The 27,754-nt window shown below is 45.4% G+C and overlaps 1 protein-coding gene across 3 annotated transcripts in view; it reads right to left on the bottom strand.

The window, feature by feature from the left end:
- Nucleotides 1-745: 745 nt before the first annotated feature.
- The window catches only part of STXBP2 (syntaxin binding protein 2), a 38,039-nt gene continuing 11,030 nt past the window's right edge, over nucleotides 746-27,754 (bottom strand). For 2 of the 3 annotated variants that reach the window (XM_053376282.1, XM_053376281.1), the window contains 18 exons: nucleotides 16,203-16,252; nucleotides 14,846-14,927; nucleotides 14,425-14,501; nucleotides 13,963-14,041; nucleotides 13,197-13,300; nucleotides 11,606-11,754; nucleotides 11,021-11,105; nucleotides 8,400-8,530; nucleotides 8,154-8,261; nucleotides 7,512-7,569; nucleotides 7,109-7,174; nucleotides 6,331-6,411; nucleotides 5,973-6,111; nucleotides 5,585-5,691; nucleotides 4,930-5,025; nucleotides 3,417-3,502; nucleotides 2,368-2,525; nucleotides 746-1,631 (listed from right to left, as the gene is read on the bottom strand). In XM_053376282.1, coding sequence (XP_053232257.1) covers nucleotides 1,552-1,631; nucleotides 2,368-2,525; nucleotides 3,417-3,502; nucleotides 4,930-5,025; nucleotides 5,585-5,691; nucleotides 5,973-6,111; nucleotides 6,331-6,411; nucleotides 7,109-7,174; nucleotides 7,512-7,569; nucleotides 8,154-8,261; nucleotides 8,400-8,530; nucleotides 11,021-11,105; nucleotides 11,606-11,754; nucleotides 13,197-13,300; nucleotides 13,963-14,041; nucleotides 14,425-14,501; nucleotides 14,846-14,927; nucleotides 16,203-16,226 — 1,710 coding nt within the window. In that variant the 5' untranslated portion in view covers nucleotides 16,227-16,252 and the 3' untranslated portion in view covers nucleotides 746-1,551. The remainder of the gene's footprint in view (nucleotides 1,632-2,367; nucleotides 2,526-3,416; nucleotides 3,503-4,929; nucleotides 5,026-5,584; nucleotides 5,692-5,972; nucleotides 6,112-6,330; nucleotides 6,412-7,108; nucleotides 7,175-7,511; nucleotides 7,570-8,153; nucleotides 8,262-8,399; nucleotides 8,531-11,020; nucleotides 11,106-11,605; nucleotides 11,755-13,196; nucleotides 13,301-13,962; nucleotides 14,042-14,424; nucleotides 14,502-14,845; nucleotides 14,928-16,202; nucleotides 16,253-27,754) is intronic. The other variant, XM_053376284.1, reaches the window with a different exon arrangement.

The raw sequence follows: 27,754 nt of genomic DNA on the forward strand, positions 1-27,754 counted from the left end.
ATAATAATAATATTACTTATACCCCACCCATCTGGCAGGACCTCCCCAGCCATTTTGGGAGGCTCCCAACAGAATATTAAAAACACGATTAACATCAAACATTAAAAACTTCCCTCAACATGTCTGAACTTGGCAAACTTCAATTAATTTAAACCCTGGGTGAGGAATCTGTGGTCCAAATATTGTTGGACTACAACTCCCATTATCCCTGACCACTGGCCATGCTAGTTGGGGCTGATGGGAATCAAGTCAAACAACATCTAGAGGGTCACAGGGTCCTCACACTTAGTTTAAACACTGGTTTGCTCAAACAAGCCAGGATCAAATCATTATTTTATGTCCCTGGCTTGTTTGAACAAACTAGAGTTTAAACTAACCAGCCCCCCCCCCCAATTTAAATGTAACAGGGAACTCTGGTTAGTTTAAAAGTGGAAGTTTCCAATCTCCTTGTGGCTGCGCTAGAAGAGACGAAAGGAGGGAGGAGCAAATGTAACACTAAAGTTTTATGTCAAGTCCAAACTGGGCCTCCCTCATCTTACATGAGGAAGTAGGGCGAACAGAAGAGAACAGGGCCACATAAACCTGTAACAAGATTTAAGGTTCCTAGTGAGAAACAAAAAATTCCTTAAAGGAAAAAAAGGAGTGAGCTGATCCACCATCAAGTGGGATACCATCCTGCCTGCTAACTTGGTTTTGTGCCACTACCAAAGTTTCACAGCTTGAGTCACAGAACAAATTATGTAGACAACTTTAATTTTCACATTTATTTATATACACTGGGATTCTTCAGCAGAACTAAACAAGTCTCACAATGCAAGTAGTTCACAGCACCTCCCATACATTCATCTCCCCTGGTCTTTTAAAAATACTAGTATCCCCCGTCTTATACTAGGTGTCAGCACAACCAGTAGGCCTGCAACACTGGGCACCCAGGAACAGCTACTGCTTCTACACGTTACATAGGACTGGGGGGTGAATGGACTTGAATCCATTCAAACTTTTCCTCAAACCAACAACAACCAAAAATAAGTTATTTCAGTGAGCAATCTACCTTTGCCCTCCCAAAAAAGAAAAAGAAGAAGAATGAGAACCAAGCTGGAGTCTAGACAAGGACGTGTGTAGACATCAAAGAAGCTCATTTGCTGGAAATCCCCCTCGAAAGAGTAAATAACTGCACTGATGAAGGGAGAAGTAGGAGATGCTTATCCATCAGATATACAGTTTACACTTCCCCTCCTTTTGGGGAAGGCTGGGCGGAGGTTGGGGGGAAGAGGGGAACAGAAAATAAAGTGCAACCAGAAACCTCATCACAGTGTTAAATAAAGGATTCACGTAACAGGTGGCTGGACCCTTGTCTTCGGCCTGGACACTAGACAAGGTCCTCCAATGTCATGCTCATTCATGATAGCTGGCTGAAGGAGGGGCCAGTCTTAAAAGGACAGAAGCAAAGACAGGTATGTGCGTGAAAAGGCATCTCTTTGAGAATAAAGGTTTATCTGGGCAGATAAACAGAACTGCTGTCAGACAGTCTCTTAGGGGCGTGGGATGTTCTTAGGACTTCAGTGGAGCTTGCTCAGTCAGATTACGCACTTCTTCCAGGAACTGCTTGGGAGTCAGGATGTGGGATGAGCCTGTGTAGCAGAGAAGAAATGTTGGAAGGGCAACCTTAGAGGAGTCCATCACAGATCACATGTGTGTGATATGATTCTGCAGATCACACTGAGCAAACAGGCCCACATGTTAAGAAGCTGCTGTGCTCTGTCAGCATCTAGCTCATCATTACTTGCTAGCTCCCACATGACGGCTTCTGGACAGGAATGCTGCCACAGCTCTATATCTCAATCTACAACTGGTTTCTCCAGCCAAGGTTTGAAGAAGAATGTAGCAAACAACCTTCCCAGGTCCAGGCCAACAGTCGGGAGCAGATTTTACCCGAAGAGCTCCAGGACACACAAGTGATATTCAACAAATCCATGTAGTGAAAGTTGGCTATAGGTTGGCATCAAAAAGCGGCTGCCAGAAGCAGCCACACCTGCCAGGGCAACCCCTCTCTAGCGAAGAACTTTATCTTAAGCCAGAAATAATTCATTTCTAGAAGCATTACATCTCCCCATTGCATCAATAATGTTAATAATGATGATGATGATGTTTATATGTATACTACTTTTAACCCCGAAGCCCCCATTGCTAGAAGAGTGCATTTTCAAGTTCCAGAAAACCCGTCTGAATTTGCTTTCTGCTCTGTGTGTTCCAATATATGTCACAAGGAACACCAGGAAAATTCCTGAATCATTTACTTGCCTATGAATAGTTTCCAGCCTAAAGAGTGACCTGTGCCCTGGACATGCCCCTCACCAGCACACTTACCAATTAGCACCTCCCACTTTCCATCCGTGGCATCAGTGACTTCATAGGCACAGCGCATTTCCGACATGGTAACTCCCCCCAGTACAAACAGGATGAGGCGGGGTCCTGTCCGGTACTCGGTGGCTGTCTTGGTCTTGTGCCAATGACCAAAGCGAGCACTGAGGGGGAAAAGATGTTATGTGGGTATAGGGCACCAGCTGCAAGAAGACTGTCAAGTTAAGTACATGCCAGCTAGCAAAACACAGTTTTTCTCTCTATGCTGGGCCTGCTGCTCCCGGAAAGGATGGCTCCTGCACAGTCTCAGAGCCCAGGGAACAAGCAACATATTGCTATGTGAGTTAGAGTTAAGAATGAGAAAAGGAAACCTTAAAAGGGGCTTCTACAAAAAATAAAATGAATCAAACACAGCAGGACAGGGAAACATAACACACATGGAGTTTTATTTGGAGAAAAGAAGCACTAGCAGTTTCAGATGCAGTTCTCTTGTTCTTTGTGTTGTATTAGGTCCTGTATCATACTTGGGCATCATAGAACTACGAGGTTTGATGTGACTCATCACAGCGCTATGAGGTTTGGCACCACAAAATAGTGCCTGTTCGATCTCTTTCATCTTGCAACCACCACCCAATCCTGCTGCACAAACACTCGTGTATAGTCTCTTTTACTCCTCCCTGTAGCCCCTCCAGACAAATTTAGGCACCATCACCCCTTCTTTGCCTTTGCCTTTGCCTGGAGAAGATTAATCCCTACTGCATACTCTGCAGCTGTAGAATTCTCATGTTGTGCCTTATAAAGGAAGAGATCTTGTCCACCAATAAGCCTCAGGAAGATAAACACACACACACTTTTTAAAAGGCTTTTCCTTGGTTCATTTCTCACTTGGTTTAAGATTTATTTATGGCCTTTTGTTCCCATATAAAGGGGGGGGGGACTTGAAATAAACTTTTGGAATGTAGATGCAAGCCCTGGAACCGTGTGTTTGTGGAGACCTGGGAAGCAGGTGGGATAGAGAAAGGAGGCATCACAAAATACTTCCAACTTTTCCTCACCTCACAGCAGCTTGTGAAGAGGGGCCCGGGGCTGGGCAAGACACATAAGGCCACAACTTCTTGTCCAGCTTGTCCTCGATGACATCCTGTGAAAACATGAACAAAGAAGAAAAGATCTTTCTTTCTTCTCGTTCTGCTGGAAATAATAAGCGGCAGGGCTCATTCCACTGTTCAACTTGACTATTTATTTGGGGTGGGGGTTGGCTTGTTAACAGGCCAAAGAATAAAGGTGAATTATTCAGCACCCCTGAGGAAAACAACAAAGGTTGATTTCCACCAGGCAGTTACCACAACGTTGGTCAACATTACAGAAGATGTGGCATAACACCACAGAAAATGGCACAGGGCAGATAATATAAGGCATGCTGAACTATCACCACTTATTTGCCCAACTCATTTGCTACTCCAAAATCCCTCCTCTGTGGCAGAAATACTATCAAAATCCTTTCCCCCATCCCTCTAAGCATTACTCACAACCAAACCACTCCAGCAGCTCAGAGGCACATGGGCCTGGGCTATACAACAACACGGGAATGCTTCATAATGAGGACTTTCAGATTAATCCTTTGTTGACTTTTTATGGTGGGAGCTTAATGTTTTGTGCAGCCCAGCTCACAGAGCTACGTGGAGTTGGCTGGGGTGAGAGCAGCTGAAAGGCTCCTTTGATTGGATTTAACTATCAGATTGAAGCTGGATCAATGAGCAGTATCAAGATGAATCGTCAGGGTAATAGCAACCTTGTCAGCCAAGGGCAGCCTGGCCCAAGCAAAGGAATGCAAGCCACGCCCACCCGCACCCCATGGCCTGCATGATTCAGAGTGACCGCAGCAAAAGTTGGTGACAGGACAAACACATACAGGAGCCCCCAAAACAAGACAAAATGTTAGGCTGGACACATTCTCAGACCAGAAGTGGGGAAGGAATGGGAGACGGCAAGGACCTAGCACACTGTAAACGTGTTACTCATGGTAGTCACAAGGAAGGGCAAAACAGGTCCAGGTGACTAATATGGAGAGACTGCACCATAGGCCCTGCCTTAGAATGCTTTCAGTTTGTACTACTCTTTTGTGGGGGGAATCAAGTGAACCCCACCAAAATGGGCAGCTCTTTTGATGCTCTAGAGGGACCAAACAGGATATGCAAGCCATCTGCATAATTGGCTCCCAGTCTGAGGAGACAGAAGGGGAAAAGAAAGGAACAGATACCTGCCTTTCCCAGGGTACACTCCATGTTACTGGATGTGCACTGTAGTGCCCGACTGGGAGCATGAAACTGTTTGAAATGTTGAAGGGTATCCATGCTGGGCTGGCCTTGATTTTTTGCCCTGTGCTCTACATCTTGATAGCCTCACCTCCGAAGGGGCCTCTCTTATACAACTGCTCTGCCTCCAAAGGGAGATGCTCTCTGCAGTGAAGTCCCCCAGGACTTCTGAGGCAGGTGGCATAAAGAAACCCTCTTCTTTCCTGTAGCATTTGCGACCTTCCCCACCCCACCCTGACCCTTGTCTGTGTACCTCCATGACATCCTTAAGAAAAGGAATCCACCGGGAGAGCTGGTAGGTAGGCTCCAGTCGCACTTTCCTTATAGGTTTCATGTGTGCACCAATGTCCTGTGAGGTGAGGAATCAGTGAAACAAAATAAATTAAAGTTGAAAGTCAGCTGCACTGGAGGAGGGGAGTGGAAAGAGATTCAGGAATGAGCAACTGCTTACCAAACAGGCTCCAGCTGGTTTGGCCAAAGAGACAGGCAAAGAGGCAAAAGAGAAAAACAACAAAGCAGAATGAGATAGATGGACAGACAGATAGACAGACAGACAGACAGATGGAAGGGCTTCCCTCCCTCAGGAGAGCCGCCTTATCAGGAAACCCAGAAGTTACTTCCTGAAAGACCAAGAATTGTCTTGACTCTCAAAGAACACCGGCAACAGCAGAAGCACAACCTGACCCAGCCATAACAGCTTAGGCCAGCCTTCAACTGGTGCTTTCCAGATGTTGCCGACTACCACTCCCATCATCCAGATGGGCTGGCACCGATGGAATCTGGAGTTCAACATCATCTAGAAGGCACCACATTGGCAAGCCCTCCTCTAAGGGCACCAGGTTGGGGGAAGCTGGTCCAGCCGCAAGCCACCTGCACAGAGATTGCAACAAAGAATGGGACTGAGATACCTCTGGCATGATGGCGGCCCCCAGGCAGTGCATGTTGTAGAGGATGTCCCTGTCCTGCTGTATGTTGGCATGCTGGATGAGCTTGGTGAGGTTCTCCTCGTTGATGCCTATGCAGAGAGAATGCGGCTCAGAAAAACAGCACTCCAGGATGCTAGACGTGGCCCTCAGGGTCACGCCAGCACCTGCCCCAAGCAGCTGTACATAAGATATATGTACCCACCCACTTGTGCTGCTGGATGCTGAGAAAGAGCCCCAACAATATTCCCATGAACCCATGCCTCAGTTTTTCTCAAGGCAACAGTGGCAAAACTCAAACCATGTCTTGGGAGGAAAGCCCTAGGTCTCTGCGGACGACGCAAGGGAGGAGAAGAAGTGGACAAGGGAGTACCGTTCTGGAGGAGGATGCAGAGCAGGATGATGCGGATCTTATCCAATGCAGCCACGTTGGTGTCCAGGACAATCGGCACAATGGTCTTCATAGGGTTTTTGATTTTCTCTCCATCAACGTCTGTACCTGTGGCTAAGTCCTGGAGACAGGGAAGACATCCATCAATCCCCTTCTGCTTGGCTGCTCTCATGGAGCCATTTCCCAAGATAACAGGACAACATTACTCAAGAAAGCAAGGGGAGATTGTCCATTGCTCTATGCGTCTGTCCATGGCCTGAGCTCTGAGTGAGCGAAGTTGGAGGGGAGGTAAGGCTATCCAGCCCCTCCTACATTGCTGCAGACTCTTTAACATGCTCACCTGCTCCACACCGCACAACCTCTCCACTGTGCCCTTGAAGGAATTCATGCAGTCCTCTGCCAGGTGCAGATGTGTGGAATACTGCAGGGTGAAGGAGGTGGGGAACGGGGGGAGAGGTAGGACAATGATTACTTCCTCAGCCAACCAGTCTTTGACCATCCCTTCTCCTTGCCTCACAGTGAAACCTCAATGGGCAAGCAGCAATCTCTGGGGCCTCCTTTACTGGATGGGATGCAACAGAGCACCTCTTATGTAAGCAAAGGCTTCTAGCTTTTAGGTTCTATTTAGTTTCATGTTTGTTTTAATGTTTGCATTATACTGTAAGTCGCTTTGAGTCCACTTTTTGTTTTAAAAAGTGACCAGTAAGAACAATAAACAAACCAATAAATATAAAAATACTGCTCTTCTAAAAGAACAAGCAGCATATCTGTAAGTCCCAAGGTGCTGATTTTGAACTCTGAAGCCTCAAGCAAGCATCTTAGGTATTCTTAAGGACTGTCACCTTCCATGTGAGGCTGCCATGCTTTGGTCTTCTGGGGAGGCCCTGCTCTCTCCTAGCCTTCCAAAGCCAGGTAGAAGCAATTAAAAACAATTTGGAAATGTACTGAAATACTTCTGGTATTTTAATTCCTGCTAACTGATGCTGAATGGTTTCTGGTTGTTTTTTTTATCTGTTACTTCCATGAGAGGCAGGTGCTCTGAGAGTGGAAAGGTGGTGGTGGTGAGAATATAGACTATTCAAAGCAAAATGACAGTCCTGGTGCCTTGCATCTGTTACCTTGTGCAGTTCTTTCTGGTACTGGGGCATCTTCTTCAGGATCTGAGACAGGTCTTTAATGTTGGCCTAGAAAGGGAAATGGAGAGACCAGCAATGCCAAGATCAGATGGCATCAGAGATATGGACCAAAAACAACTTTCCCTACACTAAGAACATCTGCAGGCTGGGGGATCCCAACTCATTCAACTCTTACCGAACCCCACGTACCCTGGAGCTTCCAGCCAGCAACACTTGAGATCTCCATGAAAGTGAACATGGAAACTTCAAGTGGTGGGGAGTTTCAGCTAAGCATCTCCAGCCTTGGTAAGTTGCTGGATGGGACACTGCCAGGAAGCCTCTCTGAACTCCCCAGGGGAAGAACGGCTAGAAGAGTAACACATAGGCATCAGCCTAGCAGCCTCACCTTGTCTGTGGTGAGTCTCTTGCTCTCACAGAAGGTCCGCAGGAGCTCAGTCACTTTCCTGTGGAAGAAAGGCACATTCATGGCCTGCTCTGGAATGGGCTCTCTGAAGAGCTACAGCCAAACAGAGGGCAAGCAGAAGGGCCATAGCTCAGGGGTAGGGCATCTGCTTCACATGCAGAAGGTCCCAAGGTCAATCCCCAACATGACAGGACTGGGGCAGACCGCCACGTGAAACCCTGGGGAGCTGCTGCCAATCAGTGTAGACAACAGAGCTAGAGGGACCCAATGATCTGATTCAGTATAAGGCAGCTACCTTTGTTCCTAACAACTCGCAGAGATCTGACTCTCAGCCTCTGCAATAAACAGCAGTGCTCCATGCAGGCTGCAAAAGTCAGAGCTCCCCACAGCAGAAGGGATGTTAATATCAGGGGCAGCAGCAGTGCCGGTGTAGGAAGACTGTATTTGCTATTACCACCTGATTCAGTCTGGCTGTAGACATAAGTTGTAACCCAAGTGGACCTGGGAAGTGAGGCAACAGCTATCAAAATAATTGATTCAGACACATCTAGGATGGGTTACTTCCAGCAACCAGGAAGCAGAACGCGTATGTGTGTCTGCGCGCAAACACAAACAAGTTCTCACTTGGAGACGTCGGCAATGTGCATATGGCGCAGATCCACCCACAGGTCATCGTCCTCATCCAGCAGTACCACTTTTTCTCGTGAGTCGCTGATGCCTGTGGATTCATACCTGGCAGGGTTGAGGAAAGGCAAGAGGGGGAAAAGGCTTTGGTAAGACACACATGGCTGCTACCTGAGCAAAGAGGCATTCTCCCCCTCCAGGGATTTCTACCTTTGCGTTCTTGCCACCACCACCACTGGACCTCACCTATATGTATCGTTCTCAATGGTGAGCAGGTCATAGGCCATGGCCTGCAAGGTGAGCTCATGGAGAAGCGGAGATACAAGGTCACAGCTGCGGTCTACAATCAAAAGCTGAGAGCGAGATTTGTCAGGACCCTGAGAAGAGTGGAAAAGGGAAGGTGAGGAGAGAGATTAGCTGCCATTTGAGGCCAGCACCAAGCAGCCCAGAAGGAAAGGCTGTGTGCTCCAGTTCCCTGGGCCTCGCGCCTCCTCCCTCCACCCCCCCCCCCATAAACCTGCCTGCTGCACTAGCTACCAGTTGCGTGCAACCTCTCCAGCAAGCTCAGGGCAGAGGGCATGGTCAGAAATGCAATTATTAAAATGTACCAAATCCCTTCCCAATTGGCAGTGCACAATCCCATTAGTGCAGAGATGACTCAAAACATGTCAGGCTGTGCACGCTGTAAAGGAAAGAAGCCGTCACCGTGAGCCACAGACCCACCTGTTATCTGGGGTAGAAATTCTGCCTCTGGTGCTCTTTTACAAAAGTTATTTAGGGTTTGCTTGGACAACAGGGACTGCCTATAAATCCTTTCACAGATATCTACTAGAAGTCAGCTTGGATGAGGCCAAATTTGCAAGTTAAAAAAGGAGACACTGCATTCCAAAGCATTTAGGCTGCCTTGACGACAGGAAAAAATATCTCTATGAATGCAGCGGCAACAGCAGCTTGGGGGCTAAAAACAAACTATCCAAAATTGCAGCCCAAGCCAGGCTTTCAAATCCCAGCACTAAGTCTCATTTCCCAGCAATGTTCAAGCCTAGTCAGAATGAGCACAGGAGTGTGCCTTTACACATTTGTGCAGTACATTCCTATGCCAGGAGGTGGCCACACAAACACACAGCAGTGTCCTATAGATGGTTCTTTTCAGATGAATCAAAGAACACTGCAGACAAGGAAGATAACACAGAGCAAGGGTAGCCCACGTTGTGCTCCCCAGGTGTTGTTGGACTGTAGGTCCCAACATCGCTGCCCACTGGCTGGACCTGATAAGAGTTGGCAGTCCAATAACACCTGAAAGGCACCCCCTGGGCTAAAAGCACTTGCAGTACCTTTGCTGTGGTCACACCTCCTTCAGAACAGAAGCCACTGTCAAGGCTACCCTCAGTCTTCCCAAAACGGTAGAACTATTGCTGATCGTGGGCAGTACCTCTTGTTCCCTGCCCAGTGAGATCATTATTGTTTGAGGGCAAAGCTGCTTCAAAGCAAATTGTTCCCTGCAACTAGCACTGCAGTAGCACATCCTTTGGGCTGGAGGTGGTGGCTCCATCAATGTCATGGGAACATAACGGATGATTTCTGTGACATCAGCTGGAAGTGAGCCAAAAGTCCCTTTCCCTCTTATGCACACAATTTTGAAATCCCCAGAACATGAAGAAGTTAGCCCTAATTCCTGCTAACATAACATTTCCTGACATACTTGCGGAAAACAACCTTTTCCAGCAAGCAAGACCAGTCCTGGTCTGCCCCCTTTCTTTATAAATGGCAATTCGAATATCATTGCAAGAGAGCCAACATGGTGTTCTGGTCTCTAATTCCCATCAGCCTCAGCCAGCACAGCCCAACCACCAGGGATGATGGGAATTGTAGTCCAACATCATCTGGAGGGCACCCTGGCCTAGAACTACTGCAGCAACATCAGAAAGAAATGGGACTCAAAGCCAGAGGGAAATGCCCTGTCTGGAAGTCGTCTTGCACAGGACATCTTAGCCTTCGAACAGTGAGGTTCCATAAAATGGAACATTTCAGTGCCAAACTAAATGATGAGGGAGGGAAACATGTGAACCATCTCTCTAGGTATTTTGCTTCGTTCACCTTTTTTTGAAATGAAATACGGCAGCAGGAGGCCTGATCAGAGCAGCACTTTGTGTATACACCTGTGCAACTGTGTGTGCTTTAACCCTTTCCCTGTAGACCATTTTTTTGGATTGTCATACACATGCCTCCTTAGTGGTTTTTCACTCATGAGAAAAAAAGAAGGTTGTGGAGAGCAGTGTAGAAAGGCGGCCCGTGGGGAAGGGGCTAAAACACCCATGCACTTGTACACACACACAGCCCCTATTGCGATAAAATTCACAGCCTCCCCCTGCTGTGTTTTAGTTTTAATAACAAACGGAAATAAAATGATGGGGAACTTTTTGCCCATCTACTTTGGTTCTTAGCACATGTTTAAACTCTCACAGGCAGCCTTTGCAAAGAGCACATCTTGTGGGTGTTTGGCAAGACACCCGGCATCCAGTTAAATGGAACATGCTAGCCATCAAGGGCAGGGCTTGGAGGAGAGGAAGGCAGTAAAGTGGTCAGGCTTCACATCCAATTGTCCACCCATGAATTAGTCACAAAGCTGAAAGCCAGCCATCAGCCACCCTGCCCCAGGTTGTTTTTCATCTCTGCGTGGAGGAAGGTCACTTCTGCATTCTCCTGCACTTCAAGGGAGTTTCCCCAGATCTCTCCTCAAGTCATCATACTCATGCTCTTCTAGTGAAATGCTGCAGGGCTTTCTGAAATTGTATCAGAGCAGCTGACCTCCCACTGCCTCAGCCTCTTGCTCCACAGGCTGTGGCAAAAATGCTGGGATCACTCACCTCTCCCATAGTGGGGTTGTCCGCTTTGAAGGCATTCAGTTTTGCCAACACTGCATGGGCCAACAGGCAGCATTCTTCAGAGCCGCTACAACAAAACATCAAGAGGGTAAGGCTATTGAGGAGCACTGCTTCCTGCACTGGATATGGCAACAAGGCGAGGTCTTGAGCCAGTTATTTCATCAACAGATAAGCACCCTGGTTCTCACCCCCTCTTTCTGTAGTAGAACAGGCACCTGGCAGTGAACCCCCATCCGGAGCAGGTGGCCAAGGATTCTTTACCATTCCAACAATAAGTTGCAGGACACTTCCTCACGCCATAACGCAGCTTTCCCCAACCTGGTGCTCTTCTGATGTTTTGGAGTACTGTGCTGATGGCAGTGTACTCCAAAACCTCAGGAGAACAGGATGCCAGGAAAAGCTGGTGTAATGAATAGTTGGGTTATCTCTCATTGTAACTCCTAATATAAGACCCCCACCAACTTCTCTGCAAAGCATTATGGCCTGCTATGCTTCTGTCCACATCCTCCTGGTATCGCACGTTCCCCATCCCCTCCCTCCCACTCCTCAGTATGCAGTGGTACTGACTTCCTGTAGCGAATCGAAGGATACTCCTTGAGGGTATCACATAACGTGGCAATTTGCTCTGCCATCCTTTCTAAGTGATTGTTCTTATCCTCCCTGCAGTAAGGGCTAAAGAGATGGTGAAAGCTCTGTGGGCTGTCCAGGGTGTACACCTAGAAAGAGAAAAAATGGGAGAAAGGGAATAATACACTAGTGGTCTGTTAGGAAGCCACCAGGAACCTACACCGTGCTCTAGCAATGGTCTTTCACAACAATCTGCCAGAAAAATCACAGAAGTCACCATTTCCCAAGAAATATTTTTCTGAAAACAGCCTCTCCCTGGATTACTGTGTTTGAAAACATCACCTCCTACACTGTATGTCAACAGGTGCAAACATGACAGGGCAACCTGTATCTTAAAATCCATCTCATCATAATCTCATAATCCAGGACATCACACGATCATCACTGGGGCAAGAGCTAATGGTTATTTGTGAACTCTGAACGTGCAACACTTTAAGGTCATTAAAAGCTGCTGGGTTCTTGGTTCTCTGAAGCCTCTGAAGTGCTGTAATAGGTCCTGGACCTATACAGGCCTCCAATTGGCATCCTTCCCTCAAGCTCTTTGGGGCTCTCATTCATCACCTTGTACAGGGACTATCTAGCACAAGACAGACTCATCTGGCAACTTGCTTGAGGTGATGAGAGCATATTAAGCTCTATAAGCAGATGCAAGATGATTTGATGAAAGCCGAGGAGTAATTGCTAAACCTCAGTTCCCCTTTCTTTGTAAACTTTTAACTTCTAGTTAACCTTTTAATAAAATAGCTATAGTTTAAAAAAATATAGAAAAGTTTATACGAGTTGCCTGTTAACCCACCCATCCACTCAAATCTAGTCCTGCACCCCAATACTGAGAATAAACTATGAGAAGCAGCAGAAGTGAACATCAGCATTATTAGGCAAGATGCTGTTCTCAATAGTTTGGCAGAATAATTGAAATATAAATTCTCTTGCTAGTCTCTACTAGCTGAAATGGTCGCTTAAGTGACAGTCTGATACTTCTTCTGCAATTACTTAGCAGCTAAGCTTCCATTATCGGAGCAGGCACAAGCATGCATCCAGCCACATGGAGGAATCAAAGCTACAAGCGGTCCTCAACTTTAAGCAGATATGGCTTCTTCCATCCTTCCCCAACCTGGTGCCCTCCACATGTGGTTGGAATCCAACTCCCTTCAGTCCCCACTAGCATGGGCAATGGTCAGGGATGATGGGAACTGTAGTCCAAGGACAACTGCAGCACACCAGGTTTGGTAAGTCTGATTTACCCAGCTGGATTGTTCCTTCCCAGCTACCAAGATGTGGCCAAAGTATAAACTCCTGAGGGAGGTCTGTGGGATATACATCACACACCTCGAGAAATCTCAACTGCAAGGCTGCCACCTCAAATTTTGTACAGCCACTGCAGAAAGCTCCCACACAAGAATTCCTGCATGTGGTGCCACATGTTCTTAACAATGGCAACATCCCTCATGCAAAACGTTACAATGACAGAGCCGCTGCCCCTCCATTTGCAAGCAATTCTAGTCCACCCTCTGCTCATCCGTCTCCTCACCTGTGATTCATAGGGAAGGAAAGCAACATTTATTTCCTTCAGTGTTTTGATGGCTTTGGTGATTCGCGACTTGCTGAGCTCATTGAAGAGGTTCTCGGGGCAGGCTGAAAGTCAAGGAGGAGGCAGGAATTATGCTGATCTTCCCCATTCCCCTCACCAAACTAACTGCACAGCAAGTTTCCTTAGGTAATAGCCCCCCCACCCCACTCTGACGGCTACCAAGGTGGGAAAACAAAAGGTTGCAGTGTGACATGTGGGCCCAGAACTGGAGGCCACCCTGAGCAGTGCTGGTCAGCGTCTTCCTTTACTTCTCCCCAATGCTGACAAGACAACTCATGGGAAGTTCCAAGAAGTTCACAAATAGGGCACTGAGAAGGACCAAGACTTCTCCTCTTCAAGCAGAAGCATCAACTACTCTCCAAGCCATGTGACATGGGAGGCTCAGGGACATACTTTTGGAGTCTTCCAAAATGCACATGCTCACTGGGGCCAAAACACATTGAACCCTGTTGATAATATGTCAAGCAACAGTATGTGCTTTGGAGCACAATCCAAAACCTACAGGTACGAGTGGAATTTGTGGCAGGAAGGCCTTCAGGTTGGCCAGGAATGCCCTCGATGACTGGAAATGCCACGGGACCGAAGCCAAATCTCTCAGTAGGATTATGGAGTGTTCCTCTATCCCACCATCTGCTCATCTCTCTCCCTTCCCAGAACAAGCCTTGACCTGCCTTCCTGTTTGATTAGGAGCAGGCCCTGAACTTACTGTCAGTGAAGAAGACGTGGGCAGCCTTATAGGTGAAGGTAGGAGTGGATTTGAAGTCGTTTATCAGAGCATGCACAGACTGCAGAAGGAAAATGGATTGTTAGCAACAGCTATATGTGCATTTGAGCTTCCACCGCTAGCTTCCCTCACCTTGGTTTCACAAACAGGGATACTCCAGGCATACCAGGAATACTTAAATTGGAGAGATTTATGGGAAGAGCAGATTTCCTGGCCTATGGGGATAATAGGGCTTCAGGAAACAGCGGCAGGCAGCCAATGACACGTGCCCCACTTGCCCACAGTTCTTCCCACCAACTTCCTCCCTTCCTAAGGGCCTGCAGCATGCCACATGTTGAAATAAGGAACTGGGTGACTATTATGGGATTCCCCCTCTATCAAGTGGCATCTGGAGGATCTCACCAATTCAGTGTCTGCCCAAGTATGCGGAGATTAAGGACCTACCGTCTCAATGGGGCTGATCAAGTAGATTGCTTCCAGGCTGGGGAGGGGCTCTCTGCGCTTGTTAATGTCTTCAATAACTGGAGAGAGGAAATGTATTTGAGATGTCTGAATTTTGGAAGGGAAAGAAAGAAAGAAAGAAAGAAAGAAAGAAAGAAAGGAGGAGAACGACGACACCAGATTCACTGACTTGGCTAAAAGCATGAAGGTGCCTAGAGGAGCAGGTTTCTATTTTGTTCCAGGATTACACTATGCAGCAACTTGCAGATCCACCTTACTTTCAACTGATACACATATAATTCATTGGAATGGAAGGGAGGTGTCAGTGCCAGAGAGAGGATAGGGGCATTTCTCAAAGTAGTATAAGCCTCTGATTAAAACAGGATTAAAACAGAACATACAAGGCTCTTGCTCAAGTACTCACTTGTGATTCCTTCAGCCAAAAGGTCTGACATCTTAAAACAAGATGAGAGAATGCGGGTGCTCGGATGATCCATAACAAGTACCTGCAGGGACAAAGAGGGGAAGAACAATGGGAGTGAACACAAATCTGGTGGTCCACAAGGAAGCCATTTTTAACTGAGAAAAGATATTTAAAAAAAATCAAAATAATCACACCACTAAAAAGGCAGCATGGCAGAATCAACAAGTTCATGCTTGCTCCATCCCATTTCTTCCTGTGCTCTAGAATTATCAACCCACCTATCCTGTCCATTCTAAGCTATTAAGACTCTGCTTTCTTTCTAGAAATGAGCATGGAAAACTTTCAATTCTTACATATTCTGGGATGGAGTTGGGAGTATCCACTGTGGACTACTGGAGATAGATTTTGCTTGTAAAAAGGTCTGCTGGCTAAAGCATTCCAAAGAGGACAATTTAGTGAATTAACCTTACGCAGAATCCCCACCAGCTCTTACATTCAGGATTATGGGAGCATCAGATGGTTTTCTAGGGTAGAGATGGGGAACTAGTAGCTCTCCAAAAGGGGTTGGACTCAAGATCCCATTAATTGCAGCCAGCATGGCTGGGGATGATGGGAGTTGGGGTCCAATAATATATGGAACGTATGGGTTCCCCATCTCTGTTCTAGGTGCTAAAGACCTTTTCACTTGTACCAAAGAAAGCTCTACAAAACATCAATTCAGGATGCACTGAGTCTCACAAACCAGCTTCCTGATGTTTGTGGTGTGGGGAGGGGGTAACTCCCAGGTCTGCTTTCTAACCCTTACAAGATTTTCAGCTGCTGCAACACATAATCAGACACAGCAAAAAGGGATCTCTTTCTTTCTCTCAGTCATATTTGCAGTCTACAGGGGCAACTGAGAAATCTAATACTTTCCCTTTCTGGAGGAAGAAATCAGAAAAGAATTAGAAGTCAGCTCTACAGAAGTCACGACAAGCCCTTGGAGAACCAGTGAAGCAAAGCTTATTCCAATAACCTCTTTGGTCTGTTGACAGCCAGTAATTTCATGGCTGACCTGGTAATGCACCCTCCTATGACAGCAAAAGTTATGGGGAGTTCTAGGAATGGTAATTGCCACGGAAGACACAGTGAACACATGGCCCAAATAATAACGACACACTTGCTACATTGCAGATTAAGTGTGGACAGCAATGGTCTGACTGAATTAAGCAACTTTGCAGTGCCCAGTAGAAATGCAGGTAATTTTTATTAGTAGGCTGAGAGATCATTGATCTGTAGGCAACATGAACCCTGTAGTCAGACTTTGTGTAGCTCACCCCACACATGCAGTGCTCTGAGCTGCAGCAACCATTTTTACCTTCCATTCTCCTTCCTTCTTCATGCTGCGGATGACATCGTTCAAGATCTCTGAAAGGTGAAGGAAAGCTCTGAATTAGCACCGAGACAACTACTAGATGCAATTAGAATAACTGGCTGACTCCTGGGCTGGAGAGTGATAAGCAATGCCTCTGACCGCCCCAGTGTAGACATCTTCTGTGACATTCAATAAGCAGAGTCTAACTTTACTGTCCACGCAAGACAAAGTGGATTTACATGCCCTGTGGGGGAGCCCTCTGAGCAGCAGTTTTGAAGGCAGTAGGAGAACTGTACCCCTAACCTGGTGGAGCAGTTAGCTTCCAGGTTTCGGAGGTGCAGGGGAAAGATGTGGAGTGAGTAGGAACATAGAGATCTGCCTTGAATAGTATCAGACCATGGCTCCATCTAGCTATCTACATATACTAGCTGGGAAAAGCTCTCAAGACAGGTCTCTTTCTCAGCTCAACCTGTGGACTGAACCTGGGATCTTTTGCATGCAGAGCATATGCTGTTCCCACAGAGCAACTGCCTTCCTCATTTCAGACTGTCTGAGACCAGGGTATTTAAGAAAATGGCCTACTCCCATATTGTTATGTCAGGTGAACCAGGGGAGTGGGGCGGCGTCTACCAGGGGCTGGACCTTTTCAGTGCTGGTGCTTCAAGTATGGTGATTTCCCCCCTTATCAGCTCAGCTTGTGTCATATTTAACATCATTTAGACACCAGGTGCTTTGGAAGAGTTTGCTGCCATTAGAAAATACAGTGGTACCTCGGGTTACATATGCTACAGGTTACAGACTCCACTAACCCAGAAATATTACCTCGGGTTAAGAACTTTGCTTCAGGATGAGAACAGAAATCGTGCAGTGGCAGCAGGAGGCCCCATTAGCTAAAGTGGTGCTTCAGGTTATGAACAGTTTCAAGTTAAGAACAGACCTCCAGAACAAATTAACGATAAGTTCTTAACCCGAGGTACCACTATACTGCTTAATTGCTGCTTTATCACTGTTTTAAGCACGCACCGTACTTTGAAAACATTTTATTCAAAATCTGGGTCTGAAATGTTTTAAAGTGATCGGATGAGTCCCCTAACACGACATTTCCACTTATGAATGGGACAAAAGTAAGGCGCATCAGTCACCAGGAAATTAAACAGGCGCTTCTCTCTAATTGGAACACACTCTGCATTCTCCCTCATTAAGTGTTCAGTTGGTAACTATTTTTTTTTTTAAACTACCAAGAGCCTTGATGCTGAACCAAGAACTGCAGGTGTTCACACTTCTTCAAAAGTTATACTTTGGGGTCATCAGTGGGAGAGAAGCAAGGCTCACTACAGATAGTTTACTGGCAATAAAGATAACAAATCATGAGCCTGACTGCTCTCTACAGAGGACTGGCAGGTGGAGAGCCAACAATGCCCAGAACTGCAATGTCAATACATCTTTGTTGTGCTCCAGCACTGCTCACCAGATATAGGTAGTTTTTAAGCAAGATTCACTAAGGGCTGATTCATACATTACAGGCGCAGTGTGGTGGTTGATTACCTCTGCCTGGGACCTACACTGCTCTGGTGATGTCTGAGCAAACAAACCTGAGTGGGTGGAGGTAGATCACAGTCTCCAAGGCCAAATGGAGAGATGGAGGGGACTGGCAGACCTACAGGCCAAAGTTTGTTCTCACTGCTGTAGACCATGGATGGGGAAACTGTGCTCCATCTAGATACTGTTGGACTACTCTAGCTATGCTGGCTGGGGCTGATGCAAGCCGGAGCCCAACTCTGCCTGAAGGGCCACTCATTATCCACCCCTGACCTAGGGAATAGCCAGTCAGACAAAGTGAGGGGCAGACCCACTCTTTTGGTAAAGGGTCACTGCCAGCCTAAGAGCATGTGGGGTCAACCCTCTGAGCCAGAGAAGCTAAAAACAAAAAACGGGTCAAAGTTTTCTAGGATCAGCTATGTGATAAATGCTGCTGACGAACACGGGTGACAGTCATATGGCATAAGGAAGTGATGTCCTCAGTGGGGAGGTAGCCTGCACAAAATGACAGAAAACATAAAATGCTTCTTCTGCAGTAAAATGATCTTCAGTACTCTAGTTCAGCTGACCTTATCCCACACCGTATCTCCCTCATTGCAACACACTAGTTCATCCATGGCATGGGGGGAGGGGGGACAAGAGCAAACAGTTCCATTTTCTAAACTTACTCTGATCTCTAATAAACTGACAAGTCTCCCTCGGGAGGTTGTGGACTCTCTTTCCTTGGAAGTTTTAAAGCAGAATTTGGATTGCCATCTGTCATAGATACCCAAAGAGTCATGTTTTAGACATTAAAAAAAAAATTGTCCAGGATTTTAACTGGTTTTATATCTACTGCTTTTTTGTATTTTTAATGTTACTATGATTATTGCTTTTGTTTCTGATGTTTTTGATCTGTTTTATATTTGTTTTATGGTTCTCTTTTGCAGGCTATCCTGAAAATCTAGATTAATAAAATTATTTTCAAAAAATAATGGATGCTTTATCTGAGATTCCTGCATTGCAGGGGGTTGGACTAGATAACTCTTGAGGTCCCTTCCAACTCTACAATTCAATGATTCTAAGTGGCAGAAGTTTCCCCCCGGATTAACCAAAAGCGCTTCCTGTCTTAGCAACTGCACACCAGTTTAAATCAGATCTCATGAGCTGTAATGCTGATAAACCTGATGATTCACTCAAAATCTAAACCCAAAATTGAATTAATGGATGGGAATGAGATATGGTATCCTTTCTTTCTGACAATGTCTCTCTCTCTCTCTCTCTCTCTCTCTCTCTCTCTCTCTCTCTCTCTCTTCTGTGTGTGTGTGTACATAGTTCATCTGGGGTACTAAATCCAAGACGCCTGAAACCGATGCCTCTGAATTAGTGTCACATGTTAATAGAGTGCTAAGACTTTTTAAATTAGACACTCAAGGTGCTTTGAATGCTCCACGTACCCAGCCCAAAACCACATAAATGAACACAAACACAGTAACTGGACAGGTTGAATTAAAAAGAGTAACTGGTAATACTTGTTTAAAAGAGTTGTGACAATGAGCAGAGAAGAAAACAAGGCTATAAAACTACCAGCTGTGACAAAGTGAAAATTCTTTGGAGGAATCCAGCTGCCAAACTAGAGCACTGACTGAGAAAAGGCAGCGAAAAGTACACAAGGGGGCAACCAAGTCAGAAAGACCCTGGATATGCCACCGGCCACATTACCACAGACAATACAAATAAAATGGTTCTGCCTCAGAAACCATTCATGTTTTTTTAAAAACAAAAAACCCAGGTATATACTAGGGGCTGTGCCTCTGCTTGCTCTGCTCTCCAGCTCCTTACCATTCCTGCCACATTAACTCCATGGAGCTTCCCCTTCCCATCCCATGCAACTATTAACCTTGCTTGTCCCCTTCCCAGCCACATTTCTAAAGCCACTTTTCTATTCCACAGCCTTGTTTTGCACCCATTTTCACCTTCACCCCCATGGCTATGCCTCCTCTCTTCCTTTCTTTGTGCAACCCCACCTGCATGGTAAATTCATGTATTTTCCTCTTCCCACACATTGAAATTACTAAGCATCCATTTCATCCTTTGCTCAATTATGAATCCAACTTTCCCTATTTTTCAGATCCTTTCATGTCCCTGCTTTCATCTTCAAACCCTTTCCCCGTGCCTCCTACTCCTTCTTTTTTTTTTTTTTGCAAGCCCCCTTTCCACCTCCACTCCTTTTACTCCCTTCTCTTCCTTCTCTTCAATTTCTCAATTTTCCCTTGCGCACAGGACACCCCCCCAATTTCCGTGCCTCCTCATCTCTCCTATTCTGCAGCCCCTTTGCGCACACACTCCAGGCTGTATCTTTAAGATGAACAGAATCATAACAGCAAGTCTGTTAGGGCTCATCCACACTTCTTTTTGTGCTGAGTTTCTAGGTACAGTCATGCTTCATGTTACGTTCTTTCAGGTTATGTCCCGCGGCGACCCGGAAGTACCGGAAAGGGTTACTTCCGGGTTTCGCCGCTCGCGCAGGCACAGACGTGAAAAAATGACATCACGTGCATGCACAGAAGCGGTGAATCGCAACCCGTGCATGTGCAGACGCGCCGCTGCGGGTTGCGCTCTTTTCATGTTGTGAACGAGCACGGGTCACGTTCGCAACCAGAGGTACCACTGTACAGGTCTGGGCTTCACAGGTCTATGTCTGAGTGTGGTGTTTGTGTGTGTCCCAGTGCTTCCCCCTGCATTTTATTGCTGAATCGGAGTGGCGGTGGGTATGGCAGACTGTTTCAGAATGCTGGCTATAAGCTTCATGTTCTGAGCAGGACAATGCCATAACACTTCAGGAGGGGCAAAGCTGGGCAGCGGGCAAGAGCTGAAAATGAACAGCACAGAAGGCACACACAGCTGGAGAGACTTCATTATTTGGATAAACTGTGGGTGGTCTGTTTCATGCTCCATGTCAGTGGACTATGTGCTTGTGAATCACAATCTTGAAGACAAGAGGCTCAGGGCAGCCAAGAGGCTAGACTAGAGAGACAGTGTAAAAAAGCAAATCACTTTGGACAATTCCTATCAGCATTGGGTGAGAAGACTAGGCCAGTGAAGAGTTGGGGCTGGGGAGCATCTGGTAATGGAGGGGGTGTGTGGGGAGTGCCGAAATTTAACACAAGCAAATGCATATTAGGATCAACTTCCTATGTCAACCTTGCGGCTAGGTAATTTGACTTTGGATACAATTATCTACTGTTTATTCATCTCATCTATATTGTGCATCTAATAATACGCCACAGGAATTGTCATTTAATCAACTACTTTGGTATTTGCTACTGATTAGAATGTCTGCTGAGAAATACAATCCTTTAAGTGCGTTTCAGGCTTGTAAAAAAATAATTTCATTTCGTTTCATGATTGATGCTTCTCCCCTGACAAGAAGCTAAAACTCTTCTGGGCTTTTTGACACTATATGAGCTCACAGGACCTGCTTCAGATTCCGCTGTCTTCCCCCACGGTCTGCAAAGTATGCCCCCGCTCCAAACGTGAACCCCAAAACATGGCACTCTCCTTTTGTAAGATGAGTTCCATAACACCCAACCCCGGGCATCCTATATATTAAGAAGTGCCCTCAACATGGGACTTTCTGGCCACAGAGTGGCCCTCTCGACTTCAGGACTGTACTGTAAGGTAGCATGGATCAGATGCAGGATGGAAAAGCAAAGAAGGTGACTCCCCAAAACTAATCCGCCCTTCACCCTTGCTCTTTATTTTTAACTACGTCACATATGTCTCTTACTATTCTTGAACAGATAACGCAAGTTACAACCAAAATCATAGCAAGCCCTTGTGATACTAATTGGACATGTCAGAGAAATTCCCATGAGCAATCCTCTTTCAAACTATCTTCTATGCAAGATACAAACTGCCCGTTGCACACAAAATGTTTCTGGTAAAGCAGGGAGGGAGGCATTCCAAACGAGGAAGCAGTGGGTGGGGTGCTTAACCCTTTCCCCACTGGCCACTTCCCCCTCTGAAATTCACTCCTCATCCGTTTCCTTTCCTCAGGGTTCAAAACACGGGTAAACACATACTTGCAACCTTATGGCTGGGAAGAGGAGAGAGGGAACAGATGTAGGAGGGGGCTTGGAGTAGAAAAATGACCAATTCTCATCCCTAACCTCCAACTATGGGCTCATCTCAAAGATGCATCAAGAAAAGCAGTCACAGAGACAGCTACATGCAATTTGTAGCTTGTTTCTAAGCCACAGTTAAGTCCTTGTTTGAATGACGTGGGGCAATGGAAAACTGTTTGTGTCAATCATGCTGCTATAATTAAAGAGCTTCTCTATTCTTCTATTAACCAAGTTTAGCCTCAACTCCAATCTCAATTAGCTCAGCTCTGCTACTTGACAGTTTCCATTCCACACCTGCTTTATGAGAAAGAAGGGAAGGCTGCTATCATACCCACACCTGGCAGCTAGCATTGCAGTGCTTATTGCATCAGGCAACATGATAAGCAGAACAGAACAGAGAACTAGTCAAACTGAACCTTTTGGAGTATGAAAGGCATACTGGAAATGCTCCCATTCCTGTACGATCAGTTTTCAATATCACCTGCTCTAGACATGTCCCAAGGCATGGTCTGAGGGCACCTGATGCAGCCACCTTGCTGAAGCTAAGCAGGTCTGGGTCTGGTCAGTGGCTGCATGGGAGACCTCTTCAGAACCTCATGTGCACAGCTTTTGAGTTCCACAATGGAAAAATATGTAATAAATAATGCCATCACCACCAAAGGCACTAGCTAACTTGCTACAACAAACAGTTTTCATAGAACATAACATAGCAACATAGCAATAATGGCATGGACACAGTCCACATAGCTAATCAGGGAAGCTGAGATGCACAGTTGCTTTCTCCAAGGACATTTTCAGATATTGCAAAACCAGAATTGTTATACTGGAACGGAATGTCTCCAGAGTGACTTATAATCATCTGAAAGTGATTATTGCTGGACTAGAAGTGTAGAGCTACATTTTTATCTGCTCAGTTATTGCATACACAATGCAATCCTAAACATGCTTACTCAGAAGGAAGTTGGATACAACCAATAGAATTTGGAAGAAACTAAGTTCTACTCAGGAGAGACCTACTGAAATTCAAGGATCTAAGTTAGCCATGTCCAGTCATTTAACTGGGTATGTTCCAAGTAGGACTAACACTGTATACCACCCATTGGAACTTACTCTCTGGTAAGTATGTTTATAACTAGCCTGAAACTTCCAAAATCATCCCAAAATAAGTATCTGTTCCTTGTTTGTTGAAAAACAAATGCTTTTTCAAGTGGCACAGAATCTCAACAGGCAACAATGACATGGAACAAAGTTCTAGGAAGCAGACACCAGAAGCCAGTTGTTAAGCCAATGGGAATCTAACCAATCAGAGTGTATTCGTCAAACAGAACCAAGTCAGAAACTAAGAACCACACTGACTTTTACAGGCAGACTGTAGAAAATTGTGGCCTTCCAGATACTATTGGATCTCAATTCCCATCTGTCCCAGCCAATTTGGAAAATGGTCAGGGGTGACAGGAGCTGGAGTCCAATAACAGCTGAAGAGCCAGACATTCCCCACCCCTGACTGGATGTTAGAAGGGAGACAAGAGAGACATATGGCCCTATGGGATGTGTGCATGTGTAATACGAAAATTGATTTACCTAGCCTTCCAGAGGCAATTTCTACTCTCCACTAGTGGATATCATTGCAAATCTGTTCTATTCCATATGACATATTCTTGTCCTGATCCAAAATGTTAAATAACAGTAAAGGTAGCTATGGAAGTCAACTAACTGTCTTCATGCCCAAACTGGAGATGGGGAGTGCAAGCAATTCAAAATCAACTCAGCAGGTGTCACTGACATAATCATGGACTGCCATTCAGAAGTAAAGAAAAAGTGTGAACAAAGAGATCCCTCTCCATAGAGACCCAACCTTGAAATGTGGTAACAGAAAGTGGCCTTCTCAGGGAAAGAAGGTTTGGGCAGTCTTCCAACCTTCCACCGCAGTAGAAAAGAAGCCTTGAATCCATACAGCAACCAAGTTCCTCTAAATGAAACACATTTGTTTCTTTTATGTCTTTTAGCCACGAAGACCAATCAGACTTTGGAAATTGCAAAATTCACATAGCATCTTTGAAAAGCATGATGTACAGTAAAATACTGTAGTATTTTAATATATATTTTTGGAAGCCGCCCAGAGTGGCTGGGGAAGCCCAGCCAGATGGGCGGGGTATAAATAATAAATCATTATTATTATTATTATTATTATTATTATTATTATTAACCATGTCTGGGAAACAAGAAGCACCTGTATGTAGATAAAAAAGGCAAGAGGCAGCCTGGGTCTACTCTCTGTCTGAGAAAGTGCTAGCATAAGACAGAGATACGAAAAGGGGCTTAGGCTACAAACTGCGCACACTTACCGTATTTTTCGCTCCATAAGACACACTTTTTCCCTCCTAAAAAGTAAGGGGAAATGTCTGTGCGTCTTATGAAGCGAATGCTGCATGGAGGAGTAACGTGTAAGTGGCTCCTGTCTGCTTTGCTGCTTTAAAGTGAGCCACAGAGGAGGGAAGGAAGGGGAGCCATGGCTCCTGTCCATCCCTCCTCCGTGGCTCACTTTAAAGCAGCAAAGCGGACAGGAGCATCCCGCTTTGCTGCTTTAAATAGTTTAGTACCACATTCGATTCAGAATATTTTTTTTCATGTTTTCCTCCTCTAAAAACTAGGTGCGTCTTATGGTCAGATGCATCTTATGGAGCGAAAAATACAGTATCTGGAAGTGAGCCCCACTGAACTCAGCTGAACAGTTCCAAGCGCACATGCATAGGATTGTGCTGTAAGGATTGCCTGGCAGATGAGAGGCACCAGTGCCATCACACCAGCGTCACTGCACACGCATGGTGGACTGATGATGCAGAAGTTCATAATGCACTAACAGCTTTGGCAGAGAGCACTGCCAGAGGATCACCCACTAACCCTGCATAATCTACCAGGAAACACCTTGTAATTGCAGATGTCCACAACATTTGGTGCCAAACTATTAATATAGCAAAGCTATCTGCATCCCAACTAGAGGACAGGGATGACAACTGTGGGTAGTGGAGGAAATGAAAGGCTTTGTGTATCACATCTAGCTTCAATTATGGCAATGGGACAAAATTTCAGAAAGTCTGAAGGCCTCATTTCTCCAACTTCTACTTTTAAATCACAACTGAATAGAGTTTCCAGAATGTGACATGGGGAGACTGTCCACAGTCTTGCAATGTGAATAACATCACGGAGCATATGAAAGAAGCCTTTTTTCAGCTAAAGGGAAGCAAATTGATACTATAGTGAAAATTCAAAATGCAGCCACTTATGCAGCATATTCTCTTTCCTTAGATGTTTTCAAGAAAGGTTGGGGACTGATCTGTTAAACATGTCTTTGGGAAAGAATGCTCTTTCTCTGAACCTTTTAGTAGCTGATATAATCAAAAACTACAAAAAGCATACCTTATAAAGAAAGCAAGAGAGAGCATTTGTTGCCAAGCAACAAAGGAGCAAGTTGACCCCACAAATCAGCTTGCAAGTACAAACACTTAGTACAGTCCTTAACCCAAGATAACAAACATTTGCAGACACAGGGCAACACCCTGGTAAACCTTGAACACTGTATCCAAGGTGCATACATAAACGTCCCCAATTAAGAAAAACGTCCCCAATTAAGAAAAACAGAGAAACTACCCCAGACAGAAATGTAAGAAAACTTCCTTGATCACCAATTCTCTTCTCTTCAATGTGTATGAGACCAGTAAAATAAATTTTGTCTCACAGTGAATCATCACAAAGGAACAGGCCAGTCTGGCCTGCTTGCTGCATCTTACAAACACTTGCTTTCCTCATGTCAGGAAAAATAACCCTCTTACAACAGTGCCAGCCTTGACACGCAGTAACAGCTCTTGCTATAAACATCTAGTAACCAATACTATAAAGAGGCCAGTCAAGCATCTCAGTCCAAGAAACCTTCATTCACCACCAGTTGGGAGAGCGAGCAGGTTGCTTTACTAGGAAAACTGGTGAGGGAAGATCACTTCTAAAATTCATGGTTTAGCCTTGACATATAAAGCCCAGTTTGTTGCTGCTAATGCATCCAGCCTCAAGTCACTGGATGTCTGTGGCCTTGAAGCTGTTTTACAAGTACAAAAATTTCTCTCTCCACCTCCTCCTAGCCTGCCCACCGTTAGGTAATAATTACCAGGCTACATGGGCAGCAAGTCTGGTGAGCTGCCGGCCCTGAGGGGAGTGAATCAGTATAAAATCATTTCACATGCCTACTTGGTGCGCAAACTAAGCTTCAGATTTATTCTGCAATATCAGAATCAAGTACAGGCACTATGCAAAATGGCCCAACTATGCCTTCATGGTGAAGTCACTGGATTTAGTCAGAATATCACACTTCCTGCTTTTATTTCTATTTTTGGACAAGTCCAATTTGTATACATATTCACATTGTGACTCTTTGGCATTTACAAACATAAGGACCCCCCCCAAAAAAAAAGTTTAAAAGGGGTGGGGGTCACAAACCTATATTTAAACATCAACACGGCAAAAAAGCAAAAATCCAGATAAAATGTGTAATAACTTAATCAATATGACTCAAGAACTGTATTGTGCACTCCAAGGGGAATATAAAAATAGATCAAATGGGAAACATCTACCTCACAGATTTTTCCAGGAGAGAGGCTTAAATTGGTGCTTGTCTTCCTTCTGATAATCATGAAAGCACATTTTCTCCTAGCTCTGCCTGAGACAGGCCTGCTCCCATGGAGCTCTCCTGTAAGACTTGTGAAAACTAGAGTAATTATTTGTCGCTCTGCTGGCAAGTTAATCCAGCACTTAATAAGCTCTCATATTTCTCAGTCTCATTTCCTTTTGTCCTTAAGAAGGGTTCTGCTCAAAAAAGCGTTCCCAGTTACCCACTTGCGACCATCTTGCTGAAACAGTTCTCTTGCCAATTACCACTGAAAGAAGCCAACTGCATTTAAATCTTCACACTTTTCCAGTTAGAAAAAGAGGCCATTTTGTACTTAACCAGTTATGTACTTAACTAGTTTTGAGGTGGGCAAGGGGGAATCAGGCCTGGCTTCCACACTGAGCACAGGAACTCAGCAGAACAGACCCCCCACCCCCCAGTACAGATACTCAGCAGCTCAACTAGAATTTTCCATTCTTGACTCAACTAAAACAGGCACCTGTTACTTATCCAAAATAAGTGCCTATTTACATGCACATTTCACTGAGAGAGTAATAAGATTCTGAACCCATAATCCCCCTGCCTAGAGTGTAACAAGTGACTAAAAAGTTCAAATAATAAATAAATTATCAAGCAAGCAAGCCTCTACACAGGCACCAATGTAGGGCAGCAACAGAAGCCCAAAGAAAGTTCTTTCATTTCTTAGTAGTGTTCAGAAGACTTTCCATTTGTGGCAGGAAAGCCTGATGAAATGATGCCTTCTCAGTAAATTTACACATGATAGCGGCTTTCACACTCCCTGAGAGAGGATTCAGAAAACTAGCAGGCTGTCAACAATGTGTGCTGTCAACTAAAAGGTGTACAAGGCATTTGTTAATGTGGCTCCTGCTGCATTGTAGCCTTCAGCATTGCACTGTACAATTCAGCAGAACTGCTAGAATAACAAAAACAAAACCAGTTTGGAGTTCTGGGAAAGTAGGCTTGAAAGAATGCATGCATGTTAAAAATCTGAGAAGCCCAAGGGGAGATAAGCGATTACAGCAGCTAGTGGAGCAGCTTTCCTTGTCTTCTGTTCTTCCTGCACCTCTTCCCAGATCTAGCACCGGAGAGCCAATGAATGGTGGCAAGAAGAAAACTGATTTTGGTCTGGGGAGTTCCAGGCCTATAATGCCCACTTATAATGTACAGGGTGGCCTTGGGACAGTTGCCACCTCTTAACTGATATTCTAGGGAGGGATAGCAATAGGTTTGGC

The sequence above is a fragment of the Podarcis raffonei genome, chromosome 2, assembly GCF_027172205.1.
Source record: "Podarcis raffonei isolate rPodRaf1 chromosome 2, rPodRaf1.pri, whole genome shotgun sequence".
NCBI classification, from domain to species: domain Eukaryota; kingdom Metazoa; phylum Chordata; class Lepidosauria; order Squamata; family Lacertidae; genus Podarcis; species Podarcis raffonei.